The 25,322-nt window shown below is 32.7% G+C and overlaps 1 protein-coding gene across 1 annotated transcript in view; it reads left to right on the top strand.

The window, feature by feature from the left end:
• Positions 1-25,322, top strand: part of CNTNAP5 (contactin associated protein family member 5) — a 913,682-nt gene that overhangs the window by 407,543 nt on the left and 480,817 nt on the right. Inside the window, exon 7 of the mRNA XM_051985717.1 lies at positions 11,324-11,467. Coding sequence (XP_051841677.1) covers positions 11,324-11,467 — 144 coding nt within the window. The remainder of the gene's footprint in view (positions 1-11,323; positions 11,468-25,322) is intronic.

The following is a 25,322-nucleotide window of genomic DNA, read 5'->3' as shown; positions in this document are numbered from 1 at the left end:
GAAGAGCAGAATTATATTCACTGAAAAGAACATAATATGCATTTCAACATAGCATTAAATCTCTATAACTTTTAGGGAGACAATTCTAAAGAATACTGTTATGAAATAAAAAGACAATAAATTATTTGGTTAATTAATAAGTTAATTACAGAATCACAATCTTTGAGAATTAAATGGGACCTTTGTCATCCAGTCAAACTTACAAAATTTAAAAAATAATAATAATTAAATCCTCAGTATAACATATCTTACAAATTGTTTTACAAATTCTCCTAAGAGACCTATTAAGAGAAGAAATTTACCTAAAACTAAAGAGGTAGCATATTCCACAATGGATAGCTCTTATTGTTTAGATATTTTTTAAAGATGATCCTAAATTGACCTCTTTGCAACATTAACATATTATTCCTTTTTTCCACCTGAGGCCAAACATAAAGGATGTAGTTCTTACATTTGGCAGGCCTTCAAATATATATAGATAACTATCATGTCACTCACTGAGACTTCTCTAGGATAAAAACTCCCATTTCCTAGAAGTAAACAGTTCTAGGAAGACAGTAAAATACAAGTGAAGGAGCACTGTTGTTGGCATTCTAAAGAGCTGCGTTTAAATCTTTGAGCACTTTATGTATGATCTTTGGAAAATCCCCAACCTTCTTGAGCTTCAGTTTTCTTATCTGTAAAATGAAGGTCTTGGAATAAATGGCTTCTGAGATACATTTTTGCTTTAGATCTAAGCTCCTATGTTCCTAGTGCTTATTCCACTATTAAGTAGCTTTGTGACCTTTGGAGGGCTACAACTTCTCTGAAACTCATTAGATTGCCTACAATTATTTCAGTATTTCAAAATATCTTGTGATTTCATCTCTGAGATTAACTGTCTTCACACACCCCCAAATAGCTTAACCTTTTCAAGTCTCAATGCACAGTTTTTATAAGTTACAGAGTCCTCTTCCCCTGCGATGACCACGTATTTAAAATCAGCTGTAGTCAGGAATTCAGGTAAAGGGAAAAATCTTCAATCTTTATTGAAGTGAAGAGATGAAAAAGGATTGCGATAGCAATATGGGCAAGAAGGATTGCAATAGCAATATGGGCAGCTGCGACAGGAAGCCAGCTAGCAGAGGGGGATTAGAGATGAAGGGTTGCCTATAGCACTGTGAGCAGCTGTGACAAAACGCCAGCCAGCAGTCTCTCCTTCTCCTTTCTTTTCCACTTCCTTGCCTCCACCCACCAAAATCGTCATTTCCTATACAACACATCAGGACTTGCATAAAAAGTAGGCGGGGCCATTCTTTCTCCAAGCATATATATTAATAGAGTATGGTCCAATTACTATTTAGCCTCACGTGCTTGGGACCTCAGTGCATCAACTCAAGCCTCAGCCTATTACACTCCCCCCCACAAAAAAAATCTGTGGCATGGTTAAGGTATTTATATTGATCATCAGAAGACAGACAGACATCACAGAATCCTTAAAAAATACATTTTGTTTTGTTTTGTTTTAGCTGTAAAACCTGGCAGAGTTTATTGATAGACTTACACAGATTTTGACAATGCCTAGTCACCTATACATTATAATGATATAATGGAGGATCTTTTTTAGCAAAGGCTATCTATTGAGAAGGCATGAAAAAATGTATTGTCCTAGTGAAGTCAGGCATTTGGATTAGATTAGCATTTAAGGTCCTTTTTGGAATTTACATCTATAATACTAAGATCCCTTCTATGAATTAAGAAGTACCACTGTTAAAAGAATCATTTCTATTCTAACTAGGGATCATGTGAGTAATCCCTTTTTTGATGCTGGTATAAATACTCATCACAAATAAGATATGATTCCAATGTTTACAGATGAATTCAGGTCACAGATGTTCTAGTGGCAAACTTTCTGAATGGATCCTAAACATATATTGTATATAGATTAATTGAATTCTGATGACCTATATTCCTTATTAAAACTCCATCTGCCCATAAAATATTTTGTAAAGAAAAGTGAAGGCTTTATTTCCCCCATCTCAAAGTGCTGTACATTGTATGGTATGCATTATATGAGCAAATAGCAAAAAGACTTAGTTTCAAATTCTGACTAGACTACTTACTACCCATATGTTACTTAACTTCAGTGGGCTACAATGTCCACATCTATAAAACAAAACAAAAATACTTACTAATGGATCTCAGGTGTCCCTTGTAACATATTTTTTTTTTTAATATTTTACCTGGAAATAAGTTAGATATATTGTGAAGTTGACAGCAGACAGGCCAGTTGCTAAATTCATCATTTCTTAAAACACACACACACACCACACACACACACACACACACACCTCCTATTTTCCTTCTTTATTATTTCTGTTGATGGTGTCATCATCATCCATGGTCGCAAAGGCAGAAAATCCCAATCTTTTTATTTTCACTTTTTCCTATCCTTTACTCCTCTCATTTTTAATCACTTGACAAGTATTGCTATAGAAACAGTATCTCTGTAACCCATTTTCTCTTCTGCACCACTTTAGTTTCAGATTTTTTATTCACCAAAATATAATGGCTGATTCTCTGTTTCCTATCTCTCTCATTTCTGATGCATCCTTCCAAAAGAACCCAAATTATCTTTCTAAAACACAGATACCATTATGGCACCATTCTACTCAAAAAATATTCAGTGACTTTCTATTACCATAGCATAAAAACCAAACTCTGTATCTTGATACTTAAGTTTTTTTTGCAAGCTGCATTCTACTTATTTCTCTAATTTCATTCTATTCCATGTACTCTATATTAACAGCTAAATTAGTTTATTAACTCTCACTAGTCATATCCTACCATATCTTCTCTTTGTATACTTGGGCATATTTAAAATGTATTTCCTTCACAATTCCATCTCTTTAAAGACCTCTCTTTCTTCCAGTTCCAGTTCAAATACCATCTCTTCTTTGAAGTTTATCTGATACTTTTCCCCTGGACAAAAGTAAACTTTGAGTTTTTTCAAATTCTTTTCCAAAGAAAGCACTTATATACAATAAACAACAACAACAACAACAACAACAACAACAACAACAACAACAACAATTTTTGAGTCAAGAAACCTAGCTTCAAATCCTGCCTCAGATATTTAATACTTGTAAAGTCTCAAATAAACACCTCAATTTTTCTGAGCTAAAACTATTTCATATGAGATATGAAGAAGTTGGACTAAATGGGTTTAGAAAAATGTCCTATCTCTAGTAGTATGTTCCTTTTTTTTTTCTTTATTTTTTTGCCCTTTCATCCACACAACCTCCCCCAAGTAGATTATAACTAAGTATGGTTATATTTAAACATATACATTTTTTCATACACTCATAAACACATACATATATATATATATATATATATATATACATATGCATAGATCTACATACATATATATACATATACACATGTGTGTATGTGTATTATTCCCTATTTAACTAATTCCTGATCGAAGTTTTCAAAATTACCAGTTCTCCTACACCCAATGCCTCTGTGTTGGTTCTTCCTCTATACCTCAATCATAAAGCATAATTACTATTTTTACATTTTCCTAATCAGTTTTGCTTTTCAGAGTCAAATAATACTAAGTTTCTTTCAAGCTACCCAATTACTGATGTCAGTCTTAAACATTTGGTATATATTTCCATGTAAAAAATATAAACAATTTGTCCTTGTTGACTCCTTTGAAATTAATCTTCAATTTTCACCCCCCAACTTGGGGTTGGTTGAGATAAAGTCTTGAAAATATGCAAGTTCATCGAATATTCATTTTCATTCAATATTATGATTAATTTCGCTAGATATAATATTTTGGCCACAGGCCTACTTCTTTTGATTTTATATATATTATTCCAGGAGCCTCAATCTTTTATTCCAGCTGCTCCTAAATTCTGTATAATTCCAATTATAGCTCCAGCATATTTGAATTAGTTTTTCTTGTTTCTTGAAAAATTTTCTCTTTGATCTGGAGGTTTCAAAATTTGGAATTTCAAATGAAAAAATCCACAATTCTCAAATGCCTACAGTCAACAATATTCTATCCTGCTGCTTATGCATTTACCTGCCCTGTGCTGGTTTCTTCTCACTAAGGGCCTTTTCCCAGCAGCACAACTGGGTCTGCTATTCTTAAACGGCAGAAGTTCCCTCAATCTTCCTGTACTCGGAGCTCTGATTCCCCACACTATCCAAGAGATGAAAGCACTTATGGTTCAGGCAGAGGCTGCAGAAGAACTTACCTAGTTTCAGGGCTCCCCATTTGCTGTTTCTGTAAAGCTAGCCTGGAGGTGTTTGCAAAAAGTTAAACCCTTTCTTGTGGTCTTTCTTTGGATCTTCTTGTGTTGTTCCAGGAGAACCCCTGTTCTGCCCCAAGTCATTTTTTTCCACTAGTCTATGTTCACCTTAAAATACAAATTTGTTCTGTTTGTGGAAAAAATCTATAGAGGTGAAGTTTTCTTACTTATTTCTCTATCTTCTCAGCATCCTCCACTAATATGTTCCTGTGAATCTTCTTTAATAGGATTTAGATATTGAAGCTATTGGGACATCTGATTCAATTACTTTAATAGAACTATGTCTAGACATTTTTCTTTTATCACATGTATTGTGTCTTACATTTTTATGTAATTGTCATAACTCTTCTCTTAGCTTGCAGTCCCCTGGAAGAATCAGAACAGTATTTTTTTCATCTTTGTATCCTTATTGATAGCTCTATACCTTTTGGGGGTTTGTTAGAATCCTTACAAAGTGATGTCAGTTGCCTAATTTAGCATGTTACTTAGCAAATTCTCTAACTCACTAATGTATCTAAGTACTCATTGGAGTTCACAAGTATGGAGATTCACAAAGTTACAAAGTTAACTGTTAAGTCATTAGAATTGATAGAGACAATAATTATCTAATTTAGCATGGTTCAGTATGATTAATCTGATCCTACAAAGAGATGTTATGGGCCAGAACTTGAAACAAGGTACTAACTGGAATTGATGGAAGCAATGCTTGTGTGCTTGGGTTTGCACCTTTATACATTAGAGGTCACATATTGGAGTTCAAAAGTATGGGAGATTCACAAAGTTAACTTTGTAACTTTGTGAATTCACACCTCCCATAATCCTACTCTCAGAGGAGGAGTCAACCTTTAAGAGAGTATTAAAACAGCTGAGCTCAGTCAGCAGAGTTCAGTTGAAAAGATTCAGAGTAGAGGAGAGTCAGTTCAGAAGAAGCCACAAGTTGGAGTCGAGGTAGAGGCAAAAGACTAGTAGCAAGAGGTCTTAGAATCAAGGAAGGAGGAAATAAACGTTTGGATTTTATCAGCTGGTTGCATTTGAGGTGATTATTACTTGGAACTGAAACTAAGGCTGCCTCCAGAAAACCTCCCCAAGAAACCTGCTCAGAGAGAACCATTATATTTTAAAGAAGAGAACACCACAAGGGTTCTTAATCTAAAGTTTATTGACATTGAAGGGATCCACAGATAGCTTTCGAGGAGTCTATGAACTTGGAATGATAAAAAATTGATCTCTAATTCCATTAGCCTTTAACTGAAAATTTTCATTCCTTCAATTTTACACACACACACACACAGATACATACTCACACAGAGACACACACACACACAGATGCACACACATATCTATATATATACATTTATTTCTATATATTCTTAGAGGACTCTGTAATACTTCATCACATTCCCAAAGCATTCTATGACTAAAAAAAAAAAAAAAGAAAGAAGTAAAAAAACAAAAGATTGAGAAACTCTTCTCTAAGAGGAAGTCCCCAACATTATTGGTAAGAGAATCACAAGGTAGGCAGATATTAATAGGTTATCATTTGAATCCTTGGAAGGAATATCCACGTTGATGAGATCATAGAATCATTTAATTGTCAACATAACCACCTATCTTTTGAGTCTATCACACAACCTTCCATATAGTAGATGCTTAGTAAATGTTAAAATGAATATAGTTAATTCATATTTTACATGCTTAGAAACCCTGTTTAGCAAGGCTATAATTCGAATAAAATTGCTATAAACAAACTACTGTGAAATAACTGAAAAGAATGAGAATTACTTCCTTACTCTGGGTTTTATGAATCTTAATGAGACTCCTGTGAACAGTCCCTAATCTGTTAAGACTTTTACCTGATGTGCTTTAAGGATCTTTTCTCAAAGCATGCTCCAGGGATTAAAAAATAGTTAGGTATTAAAAAACCATTTATTTTGTAATTTAAATAACTACAGATTACTAAGGAAACTGTTTTCTAGATAAGGCAGTGGAATAATTGATATTGATTCTCTATCCTTTAGACATTCAATTTTAAAGCTATAAGTAGAACTACATGAGTATAGCACACACACACACACACACACACACACACACACACACACACACGATGAGGAAAGGGGTGATATTAGGAGCTCCTATTCTAAAAAAAGTCTTACTAATGAGTCCTAATCAGAGTCCTGTGACCTATTCCTGTGTCTGATACTGATTTTGGTTTAAATTTATATGACTTCAAAGAAAGTTAGAATTCCCAAAGATCATAAAGCATAATTTATACAAAATAATATTGCAAAGAGCACTGAGAAAGCACTAACTTTTTGTTAAAGATTTTGTCAGAATCTCAGTTCAAATCCTGATTTTCCTGCACATTCTCAGTGTTATCACATCATTTATCTGAGAAGATTGGATAAAATTTTATTTAAAGCACCATTTACTTTTAAATCGCTACTATAATCTAGTACAGCCTTCTTTTTTTAAAAAAGAAAAAAAATAGCCCAGAGAATACAAATAATTTGTCAAAGGTAACAAAATGGCATAAACCAAAAATGGTCTTATCCCCATTTTGACTCAAAATTTCATATACAGCTACAATAGGAAACTAAATTGGTACATAGTCTAAATTTCAAATTTCAGATATAAAGAAATTGAGATGATCTGAGTTTTCCAAAGTGATCAAAATCACAAAGTGAATTAATAGTTTAATATAATTAGCATAAAATGACGACCAGACATTTTTCTGTTACTTATGTAGCACAAGTATATTTGTATAGGAAAGGTCTGTGTTTTCTTAAAATAATTATTTTCATGTAAAAATTAAGTGACTTGCCTATCATAGCAAAGCTAGTAAACATTTTAAGCAGGATTTGAAAATAGGTCGTTTGACTCCAAGCGCAATAGTCTATTGATTATTGCGTTGCCTTAGAATGTAAGCAAGTACACAATTGTTAGGAAATGACAATCCCCTCTAAATCAGTGTACTTATTCAGTACCACAGCCAATCAAACTACTGGAAGATTACTTTATAGAAATAGAAATAATAATACACATTTTACAGAGGAGAAAAACAATAAGGTTAAGAATCGTAAGAAAAAAATTTAAAATGGGGAAAAAGCTTTATTAGTTCCTATGCTCAAAATCTATTACAAAGTGGTTATTATTAAAATAATTTGATATTAGTAAAGAAATAGACCAATCAGTGGAACAGATGATATATACAACAACAAAAAAAGAAAGTGCATCAAATACTATAGTATTTAATAAACTTAACCATCCCTAGTTCTAGGATAAGGATTCATAATTTGGCAGAAACTAGTGGGAAAAGTGGATAGCAATATTGAAGATATTAGCTTTATATCAATAGCACTATACAAACACAAGCTCCAAATGGATATGTAGGTACATATAAAAAGTCACATCAAAAACAAATTAAAAAAAAAAAAAACATGAAAAAATGCCTATCAGAATGGTGGGTTACAAAGAAGTCCATGACCGTATGAGGAATAGAGAGAATTAAAAAGAATAAAATGAATGTTTAATTACCTCAAGAGATTGGATCCAGTGTTCACCTGCTCCAGCAATGAACTTATTTACATTTTAAATAGCCTTTCTATATTTAAAAAGATGGCCCTTACATGACTGATTTGCGATCTGTTAGTAGGCTCATTTAAAAAAAAAAAACTTTTTATTGACAGAACCCATGCCAGGATAATTTTTTACAGCATTATCCCTTGCACTCACTTCTGTTCAGATTTTTCCCCTACCTCCCTCTACGCCTTCCCCCAGATGGCTAGCAGTCCTTTATATGTTAAATAGGTTACAGTATATCCTAGATACAATATATGTGTGCAGAACCAAACAGTTCTCTTGTTGCACAGAGAGAATTGGATTCAGAAGGTATAAATAACCCGAGAAGAAAAACAGAAATGCAAGCAGTTTATATTCATTTCCCAGTGTTCTTCCTTTGAGTATAGCTGCTTCTGTCCATTCTTGATCAATTGAAACTGAATTAGCTCTCTTTATCGAAGAGCTCCACTTCATCAGAATACATCTGATACAGAAAACATTATCGTTGTTGAGGTATATAATGATCTCCTGGTTTTGCTCATTTCACTCAGCATCAGTTCATGTAAGTCTCGCCAGTCCTCTCTGTATTCATCTTGCTGGTCATTTCTTACAGAACAATAATATTCCATAACATTCATATACCACAATTTACTCAAACATTCTCCAATTGATGGGCATCCATTCATTTTCCAGCTTCTAGCCCCTACAAACAGGGCTGCCACAAACAAGTAGGCTCATTTTAAAAAAAATTCTCTACTTCTTAGTGAGGGACAACACTGTAGTATTGCATTGTAGTTATCAGGCTAACAGTTAATTAGGAAAAAATTTGTTCCTTTTTAATGTTATAAAAGAGGATGCCTATCAAATTGTAAGATCTTGGAGAATGACATTATTTGATGATATTATATATGTATATACCACATCCATATATATATTAATGTATAAACCTATAGAAGATCTATTTATATATTTTTTCATTTGCATATATACATTTGTGCATACAGACACATTTATATTATTGCTAAAGAAAAGAAAAAGTCTAGAAATCAAACTCAGGGAGAAAAATTTAAAGACTTGAGAAATTCATGGTATTCAATTAATTTTTTTTTAGAATTGTGTGGAGGTGGCAAAGGGATTAGAAAAAGGAAATTGGCCACTTCTGGAAAACACTGATAAATTATTTAAAGTTTGTTGGAATCTTTACAAATTGTTAAGTCATTAGAATTGATAGAGACAATAATTATCTAATTTAGCCTGGTTCAGTATCTTTGATCTAATCTTACAAGGTGATGTTTTGGGCCAGAACCTGAAACAAGGTACTAAGTAGAACTCATTGATACAATGCTTGTGTTCACACTTTTACTCATTGGAATTCACATGGTTGGGAGATTTCAGGGTTTAGTATGGGATATCCGAATTCACACCTCCCTTGAAGCTCTTAGGGCCAGAGAGCACTGAGAGAAAACCCATAATCCCGCTCTCTGATATATAAGAAAGCAGAGGCCCAGTGAAGAGAGTTCAGCTGAATTAGATTGGAGAGGAGCACACTGGGACAGACGCAGAGCACCCTGGGAGATTGAGAGCCAGAAGCCCTCTTTCAGAGGCAAGACAGATTCACTTTTGTGCTGGCTGGGCTGAAGGACAAACCTTTGGATTTGGAGACATTCAGAGGGAGCTCTTGGAACCAAGCAGAGAGATAGGCTTCTAAGTTAACCAGGCTATATTGGAGGCAATAAAAGATCCGAACTTTTATCACCTGGCTGCATTTTGAGGTGATTATTACTTTCAACTACAACTAAGGCTGCCTCCAGAAAACCTCTCCTGAAAAACCTGCGTTCTCCCAGAGAGAAGCAGCTTATATTATATTAAAGAAAAAGAACACCACAAAAGTTCTCCTTGAATTAACAAATATTTTTAAAAGTAGTATTCATATAGTATTTTAAAGTTTTCACAGTGCTTTCTAAATACTATCTCATTTTATCCTCCCAAGAACACTGCAAAATAGGTACTATTATTTGTTAACCATTTTATAGATGAAAATAATAAGGCAAGTGAGGATCAAGCGATTTGCTTGATGTCACAATAGCCAGTGAGTGTCTGAGGCTAAAATTGTATTCAGGTCCTTTTTAACTCACAATCTGCCCTCAACTTATTCACTATCTAACTCAAAAATTAATGTTTAGCATCATACTTGATACTATGGTTGCTTGAGTTTCAGGGAAAGAATTCAAAAGAAGGGCAGAACTACAACCTAACTCATCAGGACTCTACAATATAGCTAAGGATATGATAAGATTATCCCAGTGTTTCAATGGATTTATGGTCTCATTGATGAGAGTACTCCAGTATAAGGGTGTTATTCATTACCATTCTTTTCTCATTCTTTATGAATGTTACTGATAACCTCCTATAAATACTTCACACCAGTTCCACCAAGGAACTACAGGCCTTGTTCTGTATCAGAACAACAAAATCTCTCCTGGATTATACATTGCTTATGTTTTAATCTCACTCCATAACAGAATGCCTCTCTATTTGGAAATATATTTCTTTAATGATATTCTTTTTGCTGCTTCTTAGGTACAATGTATCATTGTAATGTGTTGCAGGATACAAATACCCATGGTGTGCCTTTGGGATATCCCAAACATTAATTATTTGATGATGTATAGTATCAATGCATCTGTATTTATTTTAAGAGAAGACTATCATATCCTAGATATCTAGTGGATGAGGCTATAGATGAGATGACATTGAAATGATATGCACAGCATATTAAAAAGAGTCAGAAAAGGGAAAAGTCAATGTGAGTTAGAATGGTTAAGAAAGGCTTCTTGTAGATTGTGCTGGGCTCTGAAAAATGAGCAGGTTTAAGTGTAGATAAGAAGAATAGGAAAACTTTATGGGTGAAAGGGGGATATAATGATTAGTAACATTCTATTCCTCCTCATTTTTCATAAAGGTTAGTTGTTTTCTAGGTGTATTGCCAAATGACCTGCTACTTTGATTGGTAGCAGTTAGAACTAGTATTTTGATTATTTTTTAGCTTTACAATAAAAGACCTTGTTGCTGCAGATTCTTTTGTGTGAAATAAATGTAAGGACTTTGATTTTCTTTTTCCCCCTTCTTTCTTGCAAATTATTGTTTTATTTAGTTTAACGAGTTCAGAAAGGATTACAAAAAAGGTTTTGTAAAATAGGCCCCCCAAAAGCCAGCAATTATAGTTATTTTTAAGTGGACTAATCAGTATCTTTTTCAATGTGTAATCAAGTGGCAGTCTATAATTATTTGAGCCACTTGGCTCATACATACAATTGAATAAAACAAAATTCTCTCTCTCTCTCTCTCTCTCTCTCTCTTTCTCTCTCTCTCTCTCTCTGTCTGTCTGTCTCTCTGTCTCTCTCTCCATTTTGTTTCCTGCTCCCTTGCAATTTATAACTGATGTTTATTTTTCCCCAAAGCTCAGTTTTGGAGGGATTCCAGTCCCAGGCAAACCAGGAACATTCCTGAAGAAAAACTTTCATGGATGCATTGAAAACCTTTATTATAATGGAGTCAACATAATTGATTTGGCCAAAAGACGCAAGCATCAGATCTATACTGTGGTAAGTCAAAAACAATCTTTTTGCATATGCTTCTTTCTAGCTACTTTTTGGTAAGTTTGCCTGATTTTCCTTACTAGACACAGTCTGACAACTAAGATGATACTACTCTTAGTCAATAGTCATTCACAAGTGTAATTAGGTCATTTGAAGAAAGTGGGAGACTTTTAATATCAATAGAGTTATTGAAGGAAACAAGTACATTAGCAGGAATTCAAAGATTTCCATTTCCTTCATGGAATTGAGTCAGCTTTAGTTAGAAGTGCAATCAGAACTGCATTTTGTTAACCTATTTTTGTTTTTGTTTTTTTTGCTATTGCCAGCAAGGCAATCAATGGAATCACAAATGTCTTATAACTATAATGAAATTGAATTTACCTAAAAAGGTCAAACTTCGTATCTAGTGCTTTTAAGAAAATATGTGACCATTGCTTTTTAAAAACAAATATAGGAAATAATAGATATTTTCTTTGTGAGAGAGTTGTTGAATGAGGAAAATTTCTCTTTTGAGGAAGATATTCTTAATTATTCCAAGCATAAGAAAAGACTACTTAGTCACATCATTTTCTCTATTTTTTTCCTTATTTGAAAAGATATTAAAAACAATGTTAGTAAGAGTGGTTTAACTTTAGTTCTATGACTATAGTTTGTGAGAATGTTTGAAATGTCAGGACAGTAAATGAATGTTTTCTTATGTCTCTATCATTGAAGACTGTGTATATTCACCTTGTGTTGGTTAAGTCAATGATAATTTCATTGAATGTATTCAAAAGGATTATTTTGGTTATTTTATTGTTTGAATAAGAAATGTCACAATGACATCAATCACAATTTCTAGCAGGGACATCAAGAAACAATATATAGCATCAAATTCATAATGTTAGGGATGTATTTTCAATATCAATATCTCTTAAACCTCTTTATCCTCACTGCTACTCTCTTTAGTTTAACTCTAACTTAACTATCAAATGTTATTTCACATATTGCCACTGTGTACAGCAGGCCATATTAGCAGTATTAATCTGCTAACAGTTGACAAATTATACTTTTGCCCATGCCATTCCTATTGTCTAGAGTGACCTTTCCTTTCTAATGATCTAACAGTACTCATCTGAACAAAGCCAATCTGCCAAGAAATATACAAGGCCAATCCTGGTCATAGTAATCTCCTCTTCTGAATTCATAGTAACTACTATCTATACTATTCAAATATGCTTAATCTTACTCTGGTTGATGATTTTATTTTGTAACATAATTTTATATTTTTGTTTAGCTCATTTTATTTTAATTTTTATGTATTTATTCTCAGGTTCCTCAAATATATTGTTATATTATATGTAAATTATAGTATATTAATAGCATTGCTATCTACCTATATGCTTGTCTGTCTATCTTGACATCATTACCAGTGGTATCTAGAAATAAACTATCTACCTTTTAAGTATTCAACACATACTTTTAATTTTTTATTAATATGAATCAAGTTCCATATATATGTTTTCCTGAGTTCATGTAAAATTTCAGTAAATGCAATGTTTACAAAAGTTCTATATTTTAAGTATCATAAATAATATTTCTATCTATTCGTCCTAGAATAAACTCTAACAAACTGAAGAGGTCGAATAATTCTACATTAAAAAAAATTAGTGATCACTTTTCTGATTCCCTTATCAAAAATAATTGGCATTGGGGCAGCTAGTTGGTATGGTGAATAGAGCAGAGCCCCTAAGTCAGTAGAGCCTGAATTCAAATCTGACCTCAGACACTTAACACTTCTTGGCTTTGTGATCATGGGCAAGTCACTTTACCCCAATTGCCTCAGCAAAAAATAATAATAGTTAACATTTTAGTAGATATTGAATTTATTATATTTTATTCCCCTACCAAAATAATTGTTTTATTTTTATAGGCACTTTCATTTTTTTCATCCTAAAACTTTTCTGACATATTAGTATACTCAACTTATTGAGTATGATATGCTTGTCAAACTGCAATATATCCAGTTTCCTTTTCAGGTATTGCTGCATTTGTAGTGCCTGAAAAAGATATTATCTTTCTTATTTCTATATTGAAATATCACTCATGAATGTGATTCCTTAAAAAGCCTTTTTAAAACTTTTTTGTTCTTTATACATTATGATTGCTCAATTAATGAAGTTTTGTTGATTAACCAATATCCCTTAAAATGAGTGGAAATTTAAGTTGTGTTGTTGTTACTGTTGTTTTTCCTATGAAGAAAGAGGCTTTATCACTGCTTTGGAAAAAAAAAAATTGGGGGGAATGGAAGAGAAGATCATGATAAAAGTTTATATTAGATCCTGATTCATATATTTGTGTATACACATGTATATGTATACAAGTGTACATAAATCACATGCTATATTTATATACACATAGTAGATACGTGTGTACATATCTGTATATGCATACATGTGTGTATATACATACTAACACAAATATGGCTGACTCCTCTTTCAGTCATTTGAATACAAGTATTAGACCCTGAGGGGTTTCCATATGTAATATTTTTTTTCTTTCTGCTGAGGCAGTTGGGTTAAATGACTTGCCCAGGGTCACACAGCTAGGAAGTGTTAAGTGTTTGAGGCCACATTTGAACTCAGGTCCTTGTGATTTCAGGGCTGGTGATCTATCCACTCCATATGTATTTAAATTGCTCTTTCTTTGTTATTAGAAAAGTAAGGTTAATATTTTCATTTTTATAAGTGGATTTTGCATAACACTTGCATGTACATTATGATTCCCAATTATTCTCAAATCTTCTCTTTCCTTCATATCAGATCAGTTGCCTAGTTTTATCAATTCTCTGTCTATAATAATTCAGAAATCCTTCAAATTATTACCACTCACATACTCAACACATTTCTTAAGACTTTTGCCACTTTTTACCTGGAATATTATAACAGCCTCCCCAACCTTCCAGCCTTTAGTCTCTTCTCTTTCTAGTTCCACCTCCACACAGCTGTCAATTTGATATTCTTAAAGTACAGGTTAAAAAATACACCATCTATTCAAAAAGATTCAATATATTTTTATTTTTTAAGATAAAATAGAAATCTAGCTGTTTGACTTTTAAGGACTTTCACAATCTGGCCCGGGTCTTCTTTTCCAATAAAATGGCACACAATTTTCTTTCAGGAAATTTATGTTCAAATCACACTGGCCAGAGTGTATATCACATTCAATCTCCTGTCTTTTTGCCTTCACACAAGATTTCCCCCATGTATAAAATGTACTTCTATTCACTTTTGTCAATTGGAAAACCTAAAATTCTATAAAGTTTATGTCCTTTATAAGTTCCTATTAGAAGTTCATCTTGTTATCTCCAGTTACTAGTGCTATTCCCCTTAAATTACTTTGTCAGTCAAAAAAGTTTTACAAAGAACTTAATGTGTTAAATGCTGAAATTATAAAAAACAAACAAAAATAATGCAAACCACAAATATGGACCAAGTCCTCAAAACCTACTATTCTTTTTTCTTTTAATTATATATTTTTAATATTATGTAAAAATAGTTTTCATCATTAATTTTGGTAAGATTTTGAATTACAGAATTTCTCCTTTCCCCTTTTTCCTACTTCCTAACCAGGAAAGCAAGCAATCTAATATAAGTAAAATCATGTTACTCATATTTTCATATTAGAAATATAAAAGAAGAATCAGAACAAAGGGAAAAAAACCACAAGAAAGAAAACAAAACAAACCAAACATAAAAAGTGAAAATATATGCTTTGATCTGCACTCAGATTCTATAGTTCTTTCTCTGAATGTGGATAACATTTTCTTTCATGAACCTTGGAATTGTCTCAGATTTTTATATTGCTCAGAAGAGATAAGTCTATTATATCATCACACAATGTTGTTGTTACTATGTACAATCTTCTGGTTCTATCCAAACACTCAGCATCAATTAATGGAAGTCTTTTATGGTTTCTTTGAAATCTGCCTGCTCATTATTCTTTATAGCAAAATAAATTATATTATATTCATATACTATAACATATTCAGCCATTGTCCAATTGATGGGCATTCCCTCAGTTTCCAGTTTTTTGTCATCACAAAAAGAGCTGTTATAAATATTTTTTATACATGTGAGTTCTTTTCTTTTTGTATGATTCCTTTGGGAAGCACACCTAGTAGTGGCATTGCTGGATCAAAGGCTATGCATAGTTTGATTGCCATTATAACAATGATCATTGTTACAAATTGCTCTACAGAACATTTGGATCAGTTTATAACTCCAGCAAAAATGAAATGGTGTTCCAATTTCCCCACATCTTTTCCAATATTTATAATTTCCTTTATTCTTATATAAATCAATCTAATAGATGTGGGATAGTACCTCACAGTTGTTTTAATTTTCATTTCTCTGATTAATTTTGACTTAAAATTATTTATATGAGTAGACATAGCTTTAATTTCTTCATCTGAAAACTGTCTGTTCATATGCTTTGATCACTTATCTATTTGAGACTGAATTGTATTCTTATAAATTTGATTCAGTTATGTATTTGAGAAATGAGGCTTTTATCAAAAACTCTAATTATAAAAATTGTTACCCAGTTTTTCTGCTTTCCTTCTAATCATGGTTACATTGTTTTTGTTTGTGCAAAACCTTTTAAATTTAATGTAATTAAAATTATCCATTTTACATTTCATAATGTCCTCCTTTTCTATTTTGGTCATAAAATCTTCACTTCACATATCTGACAGGTAAACTATTTCTAATTTTCCTAATTTGCTTATGATGTCATCCATTATTTTTATATCATGTAGCCATTTTGGTCTTATCTTAGATTAGGATGTGAAATGCTGGTATATTCTTAGTTTCTACCATACTGTTTTCCTGTTTTCAGAAGTATTTGTTTTTGTACAGAAGCTGGAGTGTTTGGGCTTAACAAACAGTAGATTACTATAGTCATTTACTCTGTGAAATACACTGATATTCTGCTCTATTTCTTAGCCAGTACCAAATAGTTTTGATAATTGCTACTTCATAATTTAGTTTTTGATCTGGTACAGCTAAGTAAACTTTTCTTTTCAATTTTTCCCCATTAATTCCTTTGATATTCTGTACCATTTTTTCTTCCAGATGAACTTTGCTAATATTTTTTCTATCTCTATAAAATACTTTTTTTGTAGTTTAACTGGTATGGAATTGAATAAGTAAATAAATGTAGGTAGTTCCTAATATAGTTGCTGGATTTGTCTTTGCAGGTATACTTCCAAATACTTTATATTATCTACAGTTATTTTAAATAGATTTTTTCTTGCTTTCATGTTGCTAATATTTGGTGATAATATATAGAAATGTTGATGAGTTATGAGTGTTTATTCTATATCATGGAAATTTGCTAAAAGTTTTAATTTTTTCAAGTAGTTTTTTTAATTATCTGATTCTCTAAGTATACATTGTGTCATCTATAAAGTGTGAGTTTTGTTTCCTAATTGCCTATTCTAATTCCTTTAATTTATTTTTCTTCTTTTATTGTTAACTAGGAATGTTAATGCATTCCTAGTGCAATTTTGAATAATATTTGTGACAATGGGCATCCTTGTTTCATTCCTTATCTTACTGAGAAAGCTTCTAGCTTATCTTCTTTTCATATGATGCTTGATGACAGTTTTAGAAAGATACTACTTATCATTTCAAGGAAAATTCCCATTATTCCTAGGCTTTTGTTTTTAGTAGAAATGGATGCAGATTTTTGTCAAAAAGCTTTTATTTCCATCTATTAGAGGCAATTGTGATTTCTATTAGTTTTGTTATTAATATGATCAATTATGTTGATAGTTCTCCTAATTTTGAACCAGCCCTGTATTCCTAGTACAAATTCCACCTAGTCATAGTGTATTATCCTCAGATAAATTACTGCAAATTTTTGCATCGATATGCATGGGTGAAATTGGTGTATAATTTTCTTTCTCTGTTTTTGCTCTTAGCTGGTTTAGGTATCAGTAACATATTTGTGTCATAAAAGGATTTTGCTACAGACTCTTTCTTCACCTATTTTTTCCCCAAATAGTATATATCTACTAAATAATATATATAGTATTGGGATGAATTGTTCTTTTAATGTTTGGTAGAATTCACATGTAAATCCATTTGGCCCAAAAAGATTTTTTTTTAGGGAGTTCATTGTTATTCTTTTTCTAAAATTGGGTTGTTTAAGTATTTTGTTTCTTTTCCTGTTAGTCTGGACAAATTATATTTTTTGTAAATATTCAACCATTTTATTTAGATTGTCAGAAATTATTGGCATAGAGAGGAAAAGAGTATCTAATTGTTTTCCTAATTGTTTTTTTTTAATTTCCTTCGAATTCACCCTTTTCATTTTTGATACTAGTAATTTGATTTTCTTCTTTTTTTAATTAAATTAACCAAAGATTTTCCTAATTTTTATTTTATTTTCATAAAATCAATTTTTAATTTTATTAGTTCAATAGTTTTAAAAAATTATTTATCTCTCCTTTGATTTTTAGAATTTCTAATCTGTTATTTAATTGGTGATTTTTAATTTGCTTTTTTTCTAGCTTTTTTAATTGCCTGCCCAATTCATTGATCTCATCTTTCTTATTTTGTTCATGTATATATTTAGAGACATAACATTTTCCCAAATACTAATTTGGCTATATCCCAAAAGTTTGGTATATAGTCTCATTATTTTTCTCTTGGGTGAAATTGTTGATTGTTTCTATGATATGTTGTTTGAACCACTCATTGTTTAGTAATAGATTATTTAGTTTCCAATTGATTTTCAAAATTATCTTTCCATGACCCTTTATTACATGAAACTTTTATTGCATCAAAATGTTAAAAAGCTCTACTTAATATTCCTGCCTTTCTGCATTTTTCGTGAGATTTTTACGCTCTAATAAAAGGCCAATTTTGTATGCATGCCATGTACAAGTAAGAAAAAGTTGTATTACTTTCTATCCCCAGCCAATTTCCACTAAAGCTCTATCATGTCTAACTTTTTACAAAATGTTCTATTCATTTTCTTAACTTCTTTTTTCTTTATTTTATAGTTAGGTTTATCTTGTTCTGAGAGGGTGACTCTTAAAATCTCTCACTATATAATTTTGCTATCTATTTCTTCCAATAACTCACTTAATTTATTCTTTAAGAATTTGGATGCAATATCACTTGGTGCACATTTTTATTAGTATTACTTAATTGTCTATAATACCTTTTAATAGTATGTAATTCCCTTCCTAATCTCTTTTAGTTGGAACTTTATTTTTGCTTTTGCTTTGTATGAGATCAAATTTGCTACTTTTTTTCCCTTCAGCTCAAGCATAATAGCTTCTACTCCAACCTTTTACTGTTACTCCATATGTATCTCTATGTTTCAAATGTGTTTCTTATTTAAAAAAGAAAAAAAAAAAACACATCAATCCACTCTGTTATTCACTGATATTTTATAAGACAGTTAATCCCATTTAAATTCAGTTATGATTACCAAATGTATATTTCCCTCTAGTCTGTTTCCCCCATTTACACTTTTTCTCTCTCCTTTCACCCTGTCTTTTCTTATCAGTGTTTTGTTTCTGACTATTATATCCCTCACTCTGCCTTCTATTCTATTACTTCTCTTTCTTTTTTCCCCTTTCCCTTTCTATTTTCCTATAGGCTAAGATAAATTTTTTTTCTTTTTTTTTTCTTTCTTTCTTGCTTTTTTTTTTTTTTCTGCTGAGGCAATTGGGATTAAATGACTTGCCCAGTATCACACAGCTAGGAAGTGTTAAGTGTCTGAGTCAAATTTGAATTCAGGTCCTCCTGACTTCAGGATTGGTACTCTATCCACTGTGCCACCTAGCTGCCCCGTAAAATAAATTTCTAAACCCAACTGCATATATAAATATTATTCCCTCTTTGAACCAAATCTGATAAGCATCAAATTCACACAATGTTCAGGAAACCTCTCCCTTCATTCCTTTTTCTGTAATAGGTCATTTGCTCTAGTCTGTTTGTTATCATTTACTCTATTCTGCCCCCCTCTTTCATCTTCTCTCAATGCAATACTTTTTATCACCCCCCTCTTTTTTTTTAATATATTATCACATGAAAGTCTACTTATAGCTATATCCTTTGTCTATGTATACTCTCTAAAGATTCTAATAGATATATAGTTCTCAAGAATTACAAATATCTTCTCATGTAGGGAGGGATATGAACAGAACAGCATGATTTTGCTGAATAACATGTTTTTTCTTCTTTTTTGCCTTTTTATACTTCTCTTGAGTCGTGTTTAAAAAGCAGATTTCTATTCATCTCTGGTCTTTTCATCAGAAAAATTTGAAAGTCTTCTATTTCATTGTATAACCTTCTATCCCACTGAAGGATCATGCTCAGTTTTTCGGGTTAGTTGTTTCTTGGTTGTAATTGATTTTCCTTTGCCTTCTAGAATATCACATTCCAAATACTCCAATCCATTAATATAGAAGTCTTATGCTAAGTCTTATATAATCTTAACTGTAACTTCTTGATATTTAAATTGCTTTTTTTTTTCCCCCCCTGGCTGCTTGCAGTATTTTCTTTTTGACTTCATACATCTAGAATTTGGCTACAATATTCCTTGGAATTTTCATTTTAGGATCTCTTTCAGAAGGTGATGGGTGGAATCTTTCACTATTTCTAATATTTTTCTTCTATCTCTTTTACTTGATTTTCAAAATCCATGTTGAACTTTTCCAAGAGGAGTTTTTGTGCTTGAGGCCAGTTCATATTCCCTTTTGAGGCATTACATGTAGACTCTTGTCACTGTTGTCTTCTTCAGAGTCTGAGTTTTGATATTTCCTGTCATCATAACTTTCTATGGTCAGGGCTTTTTTGGTTTCTTGCTCTTTTTAAAAGTTGAACTCTGCTCCTGGTCAACAACTGGTACTTTCCCAAACTTTTTGTGCTGGGTGCCAGGGTCCTGATCTCTGGCTTTCTATGCTGAGGTCTTGGAAGTTTGCTGCTTGCTCAATCAGAATGTTTCTGGCCTTGCTATTTGCTTTCTGTGCTAGAATTAGAGGCCTACATCTGGCCTGCTATGCCACCAGACAGTAGAACCTGGACTGAGGAGCTCTAGTTGCTGCTGTATTGATCAGGGCCTCCCTCTGCCTTGTCTGGATACTCTCTGTGCCAATTTGAGCTTCCTTTTTACCCAGTTAGAAATATGTTTCTTGACATTTTTCTAAGTTATTGTAAGCTAGGAAATTGTTTCATTCAGTCTTTTTATGAGTTCTATTGCTCCAGAATCTATTTAGAGCTTTGATTTAACATTGTTTCTAAGAAAAACTCAGGAGAGCTCAGGCAACTTCTTGGCCTCTCTCGGCCTTCTTGGCTCCATTTCAAAACCTAACATTCTAATGAGAGAGAAAATATGCAAGGATGTGTGTGTGTGTGTGTGTGTGTGTGTGTGTGTGTGAGAGAGAGAGAGAGAGAGAGAGAGAGAGAGAAAGAGAAAGAGAGAGAGAGAGAGAGAGAGAGAGAGAGAGAGAGTATGTGTGTGTGTGTGTGTGTGTGTGTGTGTGTATCCAACTATCTATCTCCATATGAATGTGTGTACTCATCTACCTACCTCTACTTCTCATCCCATACAGGAAAAAAAGGAGAAAATCTCAGAAGAGAATCATTGGATTTTGTGGGGGCAGGAATGGAGGAGGGAGACTGGGAAGGGACTTATGCCAAAAATGGGTCTTGAGCTGAGTCTTGACAAAGCCAGGGAAGCTAGGAAATAGAGGTGAGGAAATAGACCATTTCATGCATGAGGCAAAGCCAATGAAAAGGTTCAGTGTTGGGAGATGCAGTATTATATACAAGGAATGACAAGTATGTCAGTATATATTTTCTATTTACTTTTCAAAGTACATATTTTCAATCTATCATCTCCACAGACCTCAATCAGATATAATTTTCCAAAAGATAGGGACTAATGTTTTTAAATTCTATCCACAGTGCCTGAAACATAGCAACTAATTTGCTATGAATAATACTATTTTTTATTTCACTTCCATTACTTTTTTCAGCTACTTAATTTTTACATATCACTGTATTATAACTATCAGTGGTATGTTGATTAAGTTTCATGATGGTGTAAATGAGGAGGATCCACAGGGCCTCTAAGGTTTTCCATGGACTACATGAACTTTGTTGGAAAAAAATTTTTTTCACTAACCTTATTTGCTATTATAATTCAGTGTATTCTAATATAGACTTCCAAAGAGTCTATGACATTAAAAAAATTGTGATAATTTTTTCTTGGTTATTAAAAGTCATTTTGTTGTTGTTCAGACATTTTAGTTGCATCAAAATTATCATGTTTATTTGGAGTTTTCTTAGCAAAGATATGGAGTGGTTTTCCATTTTCTTCTCTAACTCATTTTATAGATGAGACAAGCAGAGTTAAATATTTTACCCAGTCACACAGTTAGTAACTATCTATAACTGGATTTTAAACACAGATCTTCCTGATTTCAGGCCCAGTGCTCTCTTCATTGAGCTACCTACCTTCTCTTTTATGATCATGAGCTGCGATGATTATTAGTGATGATAATGTGTACTTATGAGCTTTGATATAAAATACAGCAATTATATAGGTTATCAAGAACATGCTTACTACCACTACCACTTATAAAATATCATAGACAAGCTAATACTGGATGCTTAAAGGTGAATGAATAATTATATGTATCATAAGAACATTAAAATGTGTTAGAGTTATTACTCATATTAATCAAGTGCCTATTAAGTTCAGAATATAGCAGAAATTACAAATGTCTTAGCAAAATATAAATATATTATCAATATTAGTATTATCTAGCTATTATTAGCTAATTATTAAAGATTATTCCATCATTTACAAATCCACAATTTTACTTGGTTCTCACAATTTTATGAGGTTGTAGATTATATGTTATTTACATTTCACAAATGGTAGAATAGGTCTCAAATGTTAGGAAAATATATTTATTACATGTTTACTATGTTCCTGGCAAGGTTCTATGTTGGAATCTTTACAAACTGCTAACTCATTAGAGTTGATAGATTATTGATCTGATCTTACAAGATGTTTTGGGCCAGAACCTGAAACAAGATACTAAGTAGAACTAATTGATACAATGCTTGTGTTCATAGCTTTACTCATTGGAGTACACACGGTTGAGTTATTTCAGGGTTTAGTATGAGATATCCGAATTCACACCTCCCTTGAAGCTCTTAGGGCCAGAGAGCACTATGGGAGAAAACCCATAATCCCTCTTTCTGATATATAAGAAGAAAGCAGAGGCCCAGTTAAGAGAATTCAGCTGAATTACATGGAGAGGGGAGCGTCAAATCAGAAGAATCTACGAGTCGAGAGTTCAGCTGAATTTAGATTGAGAGGGCAGTGTCAAGTGAGTTCAGCCAGAAGCCCTCTCTGAGTGAGGAGTTTTACTTCGGAACATTGACTGGGGTAGGAGAGGAGCACTCTGGGAAATAGAGAGCCAGAAGCCCCCTCTCAGAGGCAAGACAGATTCAACTTGGTGCTGGCTGGAGGCTGAAGAAAGCAGAGGGAGAAGCAAAAGACAAAGCTGCAAGAGCTCTTAGAACCAAGGCGAGAGACAGACCTCTAAGAAAAACTAACCAGGCTATATTGAAGGACACAATAAAAGATTTCAACTTTCAGCACCTGGCTGCATTTTGGGTAATTATTGATCTGAACTGATTCTAAGGCTGACTCCAGAAAATCTCCCCGAGAAACCTGCTTTCTCCCAGAGAGAACCAGCTTATATTATATATTAAAGAAGAAAATCACCACAGTTCTAAGCACTAGGGTTACAAATGTAGACAGAAAGAAAAACAGTCCCTGCCCTTAAGGAGATTGAATTCTAATGAAGGGAAGGCAATACATAAAAAGTCACTGGAAAGAGAAAGAAACAAAGAATAGTCATGTGGAAGCATGGAGCAAAAAATGGAGAGTCAGGAGTGCAAGTAGGAAAGGAATGAACCATGATAGGTCTAGATTTATCCCCGAAATTGAGGTCCACAAAGCAAGTAGCTACTGGGAACAGAGAACCATCATGGTGAAGATTTATTACAAAGTGAGAAGACTCCAGGCAAAATTACAGAGTGAAAAGATAGCTGAGTAATGCTTGTCAAGTTTATACTATCAAAAACTCAGCTATAAAGGGAATATTTTCAAAGAAAGTTAAGTAGAGTGTGGTAATTGTATTTGGTCTCTTAAAGTCACTGAAAATATTCCATGAAAATATTCCACCTTTAACCTTCCTCATATAATTTGCTCCAATTTCAAATTTTGCTCAACTTTGTGTCCAGATTTGGGCTTTATCATGTAATATTGCACAAATAGGCATCTCATAAATTAAGGTGATCATTGAAACTATTCCCAAGAAATAACACAAAAGCTTTCAGTGCCATTTAGCTTAAGCTAGTGATGGTGAATCTTACAGTTGGAATATTATCTATGTTATCCCTAGTTTATCATTCTTTAATGTGATCAGCACATAACATTTTAAAACATGATCCTTTCCCTAATGTTTTCCTAATTGTTGGCAAAGACAGTAGGATATATAAAGGTTGAGAAAATGTATTTCACTTCTGCTGTGTACATTCTTGAAATCTGTGTGTATGTGAGCGAACTATAAATATCTAAAATTCCTATGGCAACATTCATACTGCAAGCCACCACATTTGGATATTATGAAATATATTTAACAGCAAAGTATATTAAATATGTACAACGAAGTAGAAGAAAAAAAAGAAGCAAAAGCAGAAATAGAAAATGGGAGAGTGAATATTGGCAATCTTTTTTTGCCATCTTTTCACAATGACAGCCAGACTAATACTTCAAACCACATTTTGAACTCTTCCAAGCCCTGAAGTACAAATCATTTTGTTTAAAGTTCCTTTGAAATATTTTATCCCTCAGGCCTTAATTGACAATATTCATAATATTAGGAATATTGAATCCATTTAGTCCTAAATGCACCTGAAAATATAAATCTATGAAGAGTGCTTTGAAATAATAGTAAAAAACAAAAACAAAACAAAAAAATCTTAACTTTCATAACTCACAACATCATTTACCCCCCCCCCCAAATAGCTGTCATCACATTATTTAAGTAAAGACTCAAGTCATTAAAAATATTGACATTTTCTTTTGGAATTCTATGTTTACAGAAATTGCTTTCATTATTAACTGCTTAAAGTAGAAACCACATTCCCTCCCTCTTTCCCAGGTAATCTTAGTTTTCTCCAAAGGTGCTATGTCAGCTTCAAATGCAGCTTTGTATGAAAATATCTTTGATGAAAACTAAGCCACCTGAAAGGAAATGGCAGTTCTGTAATTTTCAAGTGTTTTCCATGTGTACCAAATTTATCATGTGCTCAGCAAGTCCAGGTGGTTTGAGTGGATTTCAGAAATTATTTCTTCAGTCCCCAAATGTGCATCAAGTGTTCACAATTTATGAAAGCTATGTAAACTTCAAACGAAATTTTGTCATCAAACATAGCTGTTTTATTTTTTGTTTTGTTTTTGCATCCTGAGATCAGTAGGTATCCCCATTGTTATTTGTTTTTCTTTTCTTGTGAGATCTGCCCATCTCCTTTGAGACTTAGCTACCATTCCATTGGGATAATTCAATTTAGTCCTTATGGCTTGATTTGACTATAAGATGATCTTCTAAACCCTGAAATGTAGGAAAGTTAACAGTTTAAAACAGACATTTAAAAAAATCTCACTATTTCTTTATTTCTTTCTACCCTATGCCAATATATCTTTGTATAATAAACAATTGGAAAACAAATGACCCATAGGAGAATTTGTATAATACTTCGAGCATGTATTATTA

Source organism: Antechinus flavipes, chromosome 3 (genome assembly GCF_016432865.1).
Source record: "Antechinus flavipes isolate AdamAnt ecotype Samford, QLD, Australia chromosome 3, AdamAnt_v2, whole genome shotgun sequence".
Lineage (NCBI taxonomy): Eukaryota > Metazoa > Chordata > Mammalia > Dasyuromorphia > Dasyuridae > Antechinus > Antechinus flavipes.
The sequence above is the reverse complement of the archived record's forward strand: the minus strand, read 5'-3'. Positions and strand labels throughout refer to the sequence as shown.